The following is a 12,828-nucleotide window of genomic DNA, read 5'->3' as shown; positions in this document are numbered from 1 at the left end:
GTCAGGGACCTGCCCAGGGAGACGGATTTTAGCCTGAATCAAGAGGCTAACGAAGTCACAGCTCCACCTGTTGAGCTAAAGCAAATCATCCACCTGTAGCAGTTGGCAGCACAGGTTTGGTTTTGTGCCAGACATAGATGACTAACACTGTGCTGCTTGGATAAAGTAAAACATCAAAGTTTAGGGACAAACCATGCAGTCATTACTCTGGGTGAAGGAGTACTGTAGCCATGGAACCATTCTGCCAGAGAACAAAAGGACTCAGATCTACAGGAAGGATCTCATGGCAGACCAAAGACAGGGTGATATTCTTCTCAGTAAATTTACTAAAGAATAAAACAGTGACAGAAACAATGCTAGAAATAAAAGTCTATAGAGCGTGCTCAGCTCTTTTTGACTTCACAGAAGACTAAGTTGCTCAGACCAGAGGCTATGAATACCACATAGCCATACATACATATTCTTTCAGGTTCATTAGAAATTCTTACTACTTCTTTCCTGTGTTACCTATAAATAGCCAGTTCATACAAAGCAAATCAAGCTAAAATGTAGTGAAATATCATTTCCAACAACCTTATAAAAATGGAAATATTTATCAAGCTAAAGACCCCATTTTACAGCCAAAGAAATCAATGAAAAAGTTCTCACGAGCCTGAGTGGTCTTGAATCAACATGCAAGTTTCTTGTGGAAGAATAAATAAGGCTACATTTTTTGCTTTACATGGTCATTGTTCCAGAGAATTTTTCTTCTGAAAGGAAAAAAAGAATCTGCAGTGGTCTGCAAAAAATGTACATCAATAATGCAGTTAGACTTCAGCTTTAGACCACAAATATAGTATTGGAAAAAGGCCACACATGGCTTTCCGAGATATGCCACCATTTGCAGCTCTTTGTAATTCTAGACAATAGTAAGGGTGGTGTCTGAATGCTTCAAAAACACATTTACAGAAAAAAAAAAAGGACACATGAATTACCTATTTGAGAACCACAACTTCAGTTTAATTTCATAGATAAAGATATTTTTGTAGACTGTTTCTTCAGAAGCTGGAGCAGTAGTCAGAATGAGTCACAAATCATGACTCAAAAAATTCAAAATTAATCAAAAAATATAATTATTAACCCATAATTATAGGATTTTTAATAATTTAATTCATTATTATCCAATAACAATAAACAATATTTTTAGGATAAAGGATAGTAAAAAGTATGTGCTTGGTTCTATACAAATACTGTAATAGATTCTAAGTAGTCTAGAGGTAAGTTCAGCAGATTATTGCCAAAAATATTACTCAATAATATTTTTGAAGACATGGATGTGTTATCTTTTCCATCATGGAAGAAGAAAATTTTATATCCCAAAAAAAGAAATGCAAAAACCATACTGGATTCACTTTCTGCTAGCTCAGTAAAGCACTGAAGCATACGTGAGCAAGTGTCCTGTCTTCAGCTGAGCTTGTGTTTTGCTTCTAAAAAGTAGTCGCAAGCTACCGACTTTTACTCTGAAGTGTCTGCTACAACACCACAATTTCAGGATATTCTATAAATTGTGGAGAACAAAAACAGCACCTCCTCTAATGTACTTAGTCACACATTTCCATATTCATTTGGGTTGCATTACACTGGAAGACTGAACCATATCATTACAATCTGCTAATCCACACAATAACTTTTCCAAGACTCACACTCTGCTCTAGCTAGCAAATATTCGGTGCATTTACGATGCAAACACAAGCTGTATTCCAATATATTTATAATTCTGGGGGATAGTACCTTATAGCAATGACTTGTGCTAGCAGAGAGAGCAGAGCTGCTCACAGAGGAAAGAGACACACAGCAAGAGGTCCCACTGAGTCAGCAGACAGAAGCTAAAGATATAGAAGATGACTCACACAGACCACAGCCTTATGAAGGACCAGACAATGCCGTTTCTTATCCACTCCAAGTGACCACTCACAGACGTGATTCCACTGAAGGTATCGATGCACTACCCTCTGTTTGCAACAAGTACTACACTGCCACCTGCTACAAGCAAGTCAGCTAAGCAAATATGATGGTTGGTGGAAGCAGGGAGAAGAAACACGTGGAATATAGTATGTGGACATTGTTAAGGTAATATCCATTGCAGACAAAGGCAGCAGGATGGAGCGCATCTTTTTTAATGGTGAAAGCTTTCATGTACTATTTATTATGCACATCTTTTCTGTCATATCTCTGTAGTCTTCCTTATTTTCCTGATCCTTAAAGACCTGTTTGCTCAGTAATTGTCCTCCACAGAGCTACAGTATTATTGCTGTTTTACCTATCAATATTGCTCACAAAATCTTCTCAAGGTGCAAAGCATTCCCCAAATAAACATTAAGAAAAATCTCTGTATGTAACACAGAGTAGTTGCAGTAAGTGACAACAGAAGTTACTCTAAATTAGAGTCAAATTACAAACTCACATTCTGATTTTAAGCACACTAATATTTTACAATACTGCTATGGACAGTGCAACAAGTATGAGGACACAATTTTAACCTTATTCTATTTTATCTCTATCTCTTCTTTTGCAAGACCTCAAATGCTATGGATGAGATTGTAAATATAAAAAGCAGTCCATTAATTTTATATAAGCAGTTTTATACACCTGAAGGCCTATGACAACATTTCTTGACAAAATAGCCTAGCAGAAGAACTGTTTTTATAAAGTTCAATCAAAAATAGCTTATAAAAATGACTGTGCAGATAAATATTATGGTACAGGTGGTCTGAACTACCCATAACAGAAGTTCCATTAGCTAAAATTTTTTAAGAGCTGCCAATTACACTTCCAGTTTGAAGTGGTTTCTGAATAGTGACAAGCAATTCTCAGAAATAGGAATGGTCTACTTAATCTTCAATATAAACAGAATCTGTCCTTCTCACACAAGAATACAAACCATCGATTTACAGGGAATCCTGTCTTGTATTACACTGCAGGATCAAGGCATAGGATCTGCTGCAGAGGAGTCTTTGCTTTTCCATAGTGTTCTTAATTTATGGCCAGAATGTTTCTCCTTTTCTATTTTCAATTTTACCCAGTAGCTCACATGCACCTCTAAAATAAGTGCAGGAAATATTGTACCAGCTGAAAGTTAACTCACACATAATGCAAGGCTGACATAGGGCAGGGGAAGGGGAAAGAGGATCATAAAACACACTGGTCGCTAATCATCAGTAATTTTACTTCTGTTACTTCAAAGCATGTTCCAACTAGGAAGGTAAGTAGCATCTTTGGTTTTTCAGCTGAGGATAATGTACTGGTTAGATTTAAGTGACTCTACACTTCTCTTTCTAAATAAATATTAAAATTTTATTAATGTACCATATATTAATATAAGATTAATAATTAATATATATTTTATATAATACATATTATAATTTAATTCCATGCCTTTCCAGAAACTAAGGTTATTAGATCACTTTTTTCCTAGTATTATTTTGGCTGTCAGCTCTGCTTCTAAAATGAGTCTGCTGCTATCACCAAATTTCAACTAAATATACGAAGGAACAACATAGACATATTTTACTTATCAGTTTTTCAAATGTCCAGCAAAAAAAAGAGCATTCACAAGTGCTCTTGTGCACACAATAATCAGGTTACACACACAAAGAAACAACCAGGCTCTTTGTTCCTTTGGTTTTTGTGTCAAGTCTGAGTTAGAAGATGAAGTTTGAGGAAAATAGGGCACTAATATAATCATTTGGTAGGCCTAATTTCTCCCCCTTCAACAACCTGCAGATTTGGAAAGAGCAGACTATCTTTCCATACGCTGGTCAACCTGTCATCAAAGTGATCAAACAGATTGACAGGAAAGGTGATAACCCAGAGGCACTTGCAAACCTAACTAGTGAATGGACAGGACAGAGACCAACTAGTGGACAAATCTTTTTTGAGCAGATGCAGGGGGCAAGGAAGAAAATATTACTAAACCTCTCCTTGGAGAAAAAAAGACAAGGAGGGAGAGATGGCGCAGTGTGCAAGGCAGACGAACATCCTGGAGACATTTGTCACTAGCTGGATGGTGAGACTTTGACATTAATGAGGGTGGTATTTGGAAGATAAAAGCAGTATCTGCAGCAGACAATGCAGTTTTGAGCCACCACACACAGGGATAAGTTGTAATCAAAAGGGACTGGACAATGTTCACATCTAGCAAAAGCATCACGATCACTACTGATATTCGTGGGAGAATATGGATCAGGACTAAATGGCTTATGGTTTTGTCTGGAAGGCTGGTGGAGATTGTAGGTTATTTTACCTCTCAGTCAAGTCAATTCCTATCACATTCCTTTATTGAAGGACTCTTCATCAGTCATTCACTTACACCTGCCTTGCCAAAAGTCACTGTTTCATTGACAAGTGCTTTTCAGGCAGCAGAGCTGTAGAGGACAGCTCTGTCGATAGTGAGTGGGGATTTACAGGGGTGGAGGTGCTTGCCTGCGATTATCTTCTCCTGAAAACAAGGAGAGATCTGGGAGATACCCTGAGCACTCTCTGCCAGGACACAGGCAAGTGAAGGCAGCAAGATCTGGCTGCCCCTCACAGATGCCTCAGAGAGCCACGACCCCAAAAATGACATCAACTGTGTCTGAGAGATGCTCCTGACCCGACCCATGGGATAGAAAGTGTCATTGTTAATTAATAACTCCCTGTTCTCATGTCTCAGTGTCAGCCCTGTCTCAGAGCTCATTTTTTACTCCAATGCTCTTGGATATCTCTGGTTTCTCTCCAAAAGAAGTCGATGCCGTGGTCCTGGGATGAAATGAGACAAACCTGAGCATCTCAGAGCAGCTTTCCTATCCCTAGATTCATTCTACCATCCCAGTTCCACTCCATGCTCGTGTATTGTCCCTCTGACCAGTTTTTCCTCACAAAATAAAGCTGCTATTTCGCCATTGAGAGAAAGCCAGTCAGCACCAAGAGTAAATAAATACATCTATCTGCTGGTCCACCTGTCTGCTTCTTCCTTCAGGAAAACTGACGCAGAGCGCCAAGCCCCAAGTCCAGAGCGGGTTGCGGGTGAGGTCTAAGCAGCAGCAGCCCGGAACATTGACCAGCCCGGGACGGGGCGCCTGCGAACGCGCAGTCGGCGGCGCGGGCCGGGGCCGGGCGCTGTCCGCGGTGCTGCCCCGGGCGCTCTCCAGGGTGCTGCTGCACGGCGCCGCCGCCCCGGACAATGGTCAGCGACAGCCCCGGCCCGGCGCCGGGCGGGACACCCAAAGCCAGCCCTCTCTCGGCCCGATTGCCAGAGCTTGCCCGCTCTCCCCGCTCTCAGTGCTTGCACTCGCCGTCCGCGGCTCGAAACACTCAGCATCTCCGACGGGGGGGATGGGGGGGGGAGGGGGGAACACGCTTTAAAAAAATAAATAAACAAATCAATCAATCAATAAATAACATGTAGACCAATCGTGCACGGAAGAAAGTTTTAGACGCGGATCCAGCAACGAACAGGAAAATACGAAGAAGCCAGACTGACCCCATATGTGCTAAGGACAAGCTCTTTCTGCTTCCTCATTAATGCTTCATGCAAGGAGTGCAGCCCCACATGTGAAAGTAACCATGTCCCCGTCCTGCTGCAGAGTTTCGAGAACCTCCCTGTTGTCCTTCAATACCGTCTCTCTGCTTTGATACAAAAACTGAGAGTATTGGGAAGCGATAGAAGAAATCTGACTGCATCAATCACAAGCAAGCCCAGCAAGACGGATTATGGGAAAAGAAGCTGTATTCCTGAGTAACGACTGGCGTCACAGTAGTTAATATAGAACAGAAAAGCCTCTCGCAAAGTCAATTCTTATGTAGATGAGGTGACATAAGAGCTTTTCTCTCCCTTCGAGGGCTTAGTGAATTCCTAATTTGCCCATAGAAGCCCTAGAGGAATGAGAAAGAAAGGGCGGGAATATTGGTATTGCTAGTCATAACAAATATCACCGTGATCTGGATTGTTGCCTAGAAATACACTGAAAATGAGGGGATCCAATGCCATTGTCTCAGCCGAGCTATTTGTCTTGACCTTCGGCTTTGTCCATCCAGGCTGAACAAACTTCCTGCAATGAGCGTCGCCCCCGCTGTCTCCCAGTCACACAACTTTGATCTCTCTGGGTCACGGAAAGGGAAAGAGGATGGGAGGAATTTTCCCCTCCGAAAGAGGGGCACTCGCAGAAGTTTAAACAACAGCCAGAAAAACGTAGGGTTCAGCAATAAACTGGGAAATGTGCTGTCCTGGGAAGAGAGAGTAGTTTGCACAGCATTGAGAACCCGCCAATATATATCATATCAATAAAAAGGAGCTCTTCGAAAGCTTGCATAGTAATTGAGATTGGAGATCTTTTTTGATATGGGTTGGCATTTCCTCATATCAATCTGACAGAGCCAACTCAGGAAATTGCTGGTAATATTCATCTGGGGAGCACTTTCATTAAACGTAATTCATTCGACTTTCACAATAAATTGAGTGACATCCTTACAGCAGAACCTTTTTATCCCTGATGAAGTGCTTGCCAGCCTTTGGTTTTCCACTTTATTGTCACATTCCTTAAAGCAGAATCGTCAACATGTCAATCTGCTGCATGAAAAAAATGCTAAAGCTGTATTTACAAAGCACCCAGGAGGTGGTTTAATGCTGACTTACAAGAAGAGCGAGCTGGGTGTTAAACTATCTGCTAAATCACAGCAAAACTTCATCCAAACCCAGTCAGAACAGAAGCCAGACCTAGGGAGGGAAGGATGGCTCACACATTCATTTTCTCCAAGTGCTGGCTATTCCAAGTAATTGGTTTCGTAACCTGCTTCACCGCACCTTCCAAGACGATTAGGAAATTGGCTTTTTGTTAATTAAAATGGCGGTTTAGAGATGCAGGGAAATATTAAAGAGGTTAAAATGGGTACCTCTAGGTACCGTACCAACGTGGAAGATTTGGCTAGTCGAAAAGAGGCAGGGATATTGGATTATATTCAGGTGCCTCCCTAAAAGGTGAAATCTGTTCCAGATTGCTTTCTCCAGCGATGTACTAAAATAAAATAGTGTGTACTAAGCATCAGGTAAAACAAATTTCAGTGCGGGGAAACCCCTTTTTAAACTAGCACAGGTCCCTGGTGGTTAGGAAGTAAGGAAGCCTGGGAAAGAATACACTATCCTCCGCTCGAAAAAAAAAAAAAAAATTCAAGAGCGCAGATAAGTTTGTTTCACCTACACAAGATCGGGGTCCCGTTGTTATTCCCGTGCCTTACCTTTTCCCTTACACCACCGCTACAGCGTCTCTCAAACTCCTTTAGCAAGAGGGAGCAGGAGCATCTCAAGGCTACGCAAACTCCCCCGCACAAAAAGCCACTTCTGTCCCTGCTCGCCAAGCGCTCTCCCCCGCCCTCCCTGCCTTCGACGTCAATTTGAAAATTGAAAGAAATCGCTTATTTGGGGAGAAAAAAGCAATACCCAAATGCATTCAGCACCAAATGCCTCTGAGAAAATACTGTGGGTGGTGATTACGATAGGACAATGCCTTCTCTCTCTTTTGTTTTCTGCCTATAGAGGTGCGGGTTTGTTTGTTGGGTTTTTTTCTTCCATGATAAAGTAGGACACAATCAGCAACAATCTTAAAAAAGAAAGAAGAAAAAAAATCAATTTATCTTCGCCGGCACGTGATATTTCCTCACGTTCACCACGGCTTTCATTAACCGGGGTGAAATGACCGCAAACAGTGCGACACACAGCGAAATTAAATGTACACAAACTCTGGAGCCGCTGACCCCCTGTTTACCCCCTCAGCAAATACTGTACCAAGTGTGCCACCGCTGAGGACAATTTTAAACTTCTATTATTCACAACAATTTTGCAGGAAAGCTCCTCTCGGTTGTCAGAAGGCCTCCGAGCTACAGTGGCGGAGTGAAACAGACCTTAAAATCCCAGCCCGGCACAGGGAGAAGGTTAGCAGGCTGTTTCCAAAGCCCCTCGGCCAAACCCATCGCCCTGTTTAACAAGGTGCCCCTTGAGCCCCGTAGTTCTACTCCTGTGGCAAAGCGCCGCGCAGGGAAGCTCCCCCCCGCGAAACAGCCTTCGTGGCGGGCTGAAAAATCACCCCTCCTTTTGCTCCTGCGCTGCTTAAGTTTTGCAGAGTTGAAACGCTCTGCTACCCGGCTCCTGTGCGTATCCTAATTAACAAACCCACCGCTGAATAAACACTTCGCTGGGAGAAGACGACAAGCCGAGCGGGAGGATGAGGGGGGGAGGGATCCTTAGCCTAGCAGCATGCCACGCAAAATTCCAACTGCTTTTAGTTCCGTACCCGCTACTCCGGGTGAGGAGCACCTAAGTCATGAGCCGAAGTCTCTTCGAGCCCGGATGATGCCAGCAGAAGAGGCTCATGTTACCACTCCGTGGTTGTGCGGTGCGGGAAGGTCTTCCCGGAGCGGGCGGGGGAGTAAAGCCTGTGACCGTGACGGGGGGTGAAATCCTGCCGTGTGCGAGCCCTTTGCCGCCCGGCGCCCGCTATTGCCGGGGGTGCGCAGGGCCCGGGGGCGGCCGGGCCGGGCCGGGCCGGGCCGGGCCGGGGCAGGACGGGCCGGGGCAGGACGGGCCGGGGCAGGACGGGCCGGGGAGGGAGCCCGTCGCCGCCGGGAGCTGGCTGCCACAGCCCGCCGGGCCCCGCCGCACGGAGCGCCTCCGCAGCTGCCGGCACGGAAACGATCTGCCTCTTCCTCCGAGGCCCTGCTTGACCTGTCCCTCTGAGAAACAATACTTAGGATCCTTGCTGTCCTTCCTAAAAGCCCACGCGTTCTGTAGTCGCTTCTACAGCATGCTGCTTCCACATTTGGCGGGGGGGGGGGGGGGGGGGGGGAGGAGAGGGAGGGGGAAGAAGAGAGGAAAAGAAACAGCCTGGCCTTTTATTGTCGTGTGGTGTCAGACTGAAAGTCCACTGGCAACTAGGCAGGAGGTACAACGAGAAGGTTTCCGTTAAGGGAATGGTGTAAAATCCCGGCGTCCTTATAAACAGAACCCAGTTCTATAAGAGTCTGCAATTTCCGGGTGTTATTTTGGTTATTTCTTTATTCTTTACGTGCTTCCTTACTGACAATTTTGAGCTCAGCACAGCACTGTTAGTTAAGAAAACATTATCCATTAGAATCAGACTAAGATGCTTTTGAAACAACAGAGGTGATATGGAGTGTCGTGGTAAATAAGACCGAGTGTAGGTGTTTGAACACTTTCTGCAGCTTTCTAAAAGTAAAGAAAGAAAACAACTGCAAGACTTTAAAGGTTAACTCCCAATTTTGCCAAATAAGTACTCAGTTACCCGTTTAGGCCAAAGGAAATGCACTTCCACTGCAAATCAAATATAACATTTTCAATACACTGCACAGCTCAAAACAAGGAGAAAATGCACACCTCACAATGCACAACTAATGTTGTTTTCAATAAACATAATACGGTGAACCATCTCTACCCCAGTAAAATTCCTACTCATTCAGATCGGCCATGACCTCTATAAATTTCAGGCAATAAGGCTGGATAGCATATGGCTCTATTAAAAAGGGAAGAAAAGCAGAAGCACTATTTTTTTTTTCCCCTCAAGATTCCATTACGAAGAGGTTTAACGGGGGGGCGTGGGGGGGGGGGAACAAAAAAAGGAAAAAGAGCAGCGGTTTGCTGAGTGAAGAGGAATTACAAGGCAGACAGTGTCTGTAAATGAGTGACTTCGAGGCAGCCCAGCCTCGCCGCAGCTGTTCACTCTCCATGAACACCTCCTAGTTCAGGCAAAGGGGTAACAGGCTATTTTCCCTCTCACCTATATTATTAGCCCCTCTCAAAAAGGATTGGGTTTTTTTTAACAAACTCGATAGGAAGCTGTTTGTGCTGCCATTTTATTTACCCTTCCTAACAGTTTGAGCACTGAAAATTTAATTCCTAATTGAAACTGCTTTTGTCCACGCGGAGCGACGTGCACATACGGATAGGCACAACAAAGTGCTGCACCTTGCTGCTTTGTGGCACCGCATTAAAGCTTTAATCAAACTTCATGCTTCAGTGCTAATAAACTGTTTATTATCATGCGACGGCCTAATGCAAACTTTCAGACTCACTCCTGAAATACAGAGGATAGGGAGAGATTGGCATAAACGTGGAATTATCGAGTCAGAAAAAAGAATCGAGCTAGGGAAATCCTTTGGATCCTCCCCGAGAGCTTTGGCAGAAGACACAGACCAGCCGAAGGGCACATTCCCTCCCCCTAGCTTGTCTTTCATTTCCCGACCTTTTTTTTTTGCCTTTTTTTTTTTTTTTTTTTTTTTTTTTTTTTTTTTGGTATCATATTTCGCATTGTTTCGAGGGAAACTTGAAAATCGTCTCCTTCACTCTGCAATGCCAAGCCCTCGGAAAAAAAAAAAAGTGTTCAGGTAATGAAGTCTGTAACTAAACGGTAATTGAATCAGCATAATTTGCACACTGAATGGTTTTCAAATGCTCCCAGTTTACAATTAAAGGAGAATTAATGCGCTTGTTGTTCAGACTGCAGCGCATTAGAATAAATCCAGCACTGTTGTTGTAATGAGTCGAGAGCAGTTTAAGTGCCAGCAAACACATTTAAAATTTAACACGACGTATCGATCTCGCTCCGGCTTTTTGATGGATTATTTGCCACGCACTTTTCTCCCCATTTTCCTCCACCCCTCCACCCCCACCCCGGCTATAAAATTCGCGGGGAGGAGAGACGCCCGCGGCAGACGTGGTACCGCCCGGCGAGGGCAGGACCCCTGATGAGGGAAGCACGTCGGGCGGGCACGGGAAGGGTCGGGCCGGGCCGGGCCGGGATGGGTCGGGATGGGTCGGGCCGGGCCGGGCGCGGCGGGGGCTGCGCGGGCGCGGGAGGAGCGCGCGCGGCCCCGCCTGCCCCCCCCGCCCGCGCCGGGCCCGCGCCCCATTGGCTGCCCCGCGCGGGGCCGCGCGCGCTGCCCCGCAGCGCCCCCGGGTGGCGCGGCCGCCACAGCGCAGGGAGCGGCGGCGCGGGCAGCGCCCGGAGCCCGAGGAGCCCGAGCCGGAGCCCGAGCCGGAGCCCGAGCCGGAGCCGGAGCCGGAGCCCGAGCCGGAGCCCGAGCCTGAGCCGGGGCCGGAGCCGGAGCCGGAGCCGGAGCCGGGCCGTCGCCGTCACCACCCCCAGCAAGGGCGCCGGTGTTCTTCTCTCGGCAACGCTCCTGGAAAAAGGTCTTTTCCCTCCCCCGTAGACATGGGGATGAGCTGCCGCCAAGCGTTTGCCTGCTTAACGCATCACAGGCGAGAGAGGATGCGGACTGCAAAGGAGCAGTCTGCCTGGTTTTTGTTCCTTGCAATCGTAGAGGGAATAAAGCGTGTGTGTGTGTGTGAAAGGAGATAACGCCGATGTTTACTCGTGTTCCCGCGGTAATCTTAAAGGAGATTTGCTACGAAAGTCAATGACACTTCACGCGGAAAATACTAGCTGTGCTCGCCGCCGAGTGCCCGCCTGCCTGTGCCGCGCCGCCCGTAGTGGCACACCGCGGGGGTTCCCTTCCGGAGGGGCTCCTACCCTCAGGAGGGAGCAGAGGGCAAGAAGTTGCCTCCATCCCACAGCCTGGCCGGGCGCCCCCGTGGCGGCGCTCTGGTGCCCACGCAGACACCCGGGGACCCGGCCCGGGAGGTGGCACCGGGGGACGCAGCCCGGGAGACCCCGACCCTGCCCTGGCTCAGCGGAGTATCCCTCCCCCGCGGAGATGTTACTGGCCTGCGCCCCCACTGCTCGCGCCCCGCCGACATTTCCCGGCCGGGACCAGCAGCTCCCCGGCCCGGCCCCGGCCCAGCCCCGGCAGGACGGGGCAGGGCTGGCTGCGGGGTGCAAGTAGTTGCCGTGAGTTTGTTCGTTCTCCACCAGGCTGGTGCCCTCCTCCCCGACGAGCTCCCCCATGTCCGGCCCGTGAGAGAGGCCGGGGACACTCACCAGGTAGAGAGTGGGCTGCAGCAGAAGGACCGCGTACCAGTACACAGCCTGCATCCTCGCCGCTCAAACTTCCCCCGCGCTGCTTTCGCTGCCTCTTTGTTCCTTCCAGAACATAGATCCACCTGACATCCACTTTACAGAACAAGCAGAGCTCTCACCAGCCTAGACAAAAATGAAATTATAGATCCCATGACCACAAGACAAGGTTAGCCTTAGCACAAGGGGGGAAGAGAGGTGTGTAGAGAAGGGGGGTGGGGGGGGAGGCGGGAGAGAAGGAGGAGATGGGGTGTGTGAATGGGTGTGGGGGAAACAAAAAACGATTAAAATCGAGTTAATCCAGCAGCAGTGCAAAGTGATCGCACGGTCCGAGCTGGCGACACACCGCCTATAGGCAGCGCTCCCCGGCGCTCAGTCCTTTTACTGGGCAGGAGAGCCCCGTGGTGTGAGCTGGGACGGCCCGAGGATGCCACTGCCAGCCCTGCCTGTCTGTGTGCCCTCGGTGGGAACCGGGCTGCAGCCGCCCGCCAGTTGGCCGCGGAGCCCCGGCAGCGAGCTGGGCAGCCGAGTGGCGCCGGAGCGGGGAGAAGGCGACAGCAGATGCTGGGATCGGGGCTCCGGGTGCTTCTGGGCGCTTAAAGCCGAGGCAGAGAGCTTTGCCTTCGGGACGCCCGAGCAGGCTCTGCTTACCCCTGCAAGCGCCCACCTCCCGCTGCCGCTCCTAAAGGCGCGCCGTGCCTTGCCCCGGGCCGCGACCGCGCCCCGGGGCGCCCCGACGGGCGAGGACCCCCATCCCCGGCCCCAGCCCTTCTCCGCCCCCGCGGCCCGCGGACAGCCCCGCCGCCGCGGGGGGGCCGCGGTGGGGATA

At 48.0% G+C, this 12,828-nt stretch overlaps 1 protein-coding gene across 1 annotated transcript in view; it reads right to left on the bottom strand.

The window, feature by feature from the left end:
- LOC138105655 (neurexophilin-1) overlaps positions 1-12,049 on the bottom strand; it is a 138,309-nt gene extending 126,260 nt beyond the window's left edge. The window contains exon 1 of the mRNA XM_069005776.1: positions 11,964-12,049. Coding sequence (XP_068861877.1) covers positions 11,964-12,017 — 54 coding nt within the window. The 5' untranslated portion in view covers positions 12,018-12,049. The remainder of the gene's footprint in view (positions 1-11,963) is intronic.
- Positions 12,050-12,828: the final 779 nt, after the last annotated feature.

The sequence above is a fragment of the Aphelocoma coerulescens genome, chromosome 2 (assembly GCF_041296385.1).
Source record: "Aphelocoma coerulescens isolate FSJ_1873_10779 chromosome 2, UR_Acoe_1.0, whole genome shotgun sequence".
NCBI classification, from domain to species: Eukaryota; Metazoa; Chordata; class Aves; order Passeriformes; family Corvidae; genus Aphelocoma; species Aphelocoma coerulescens.
The sequence above is the reverse complement of the archived record's forward strand: the minus strand, read 5'-3'. Positions and strand labels throughout refer to the sequence as shown.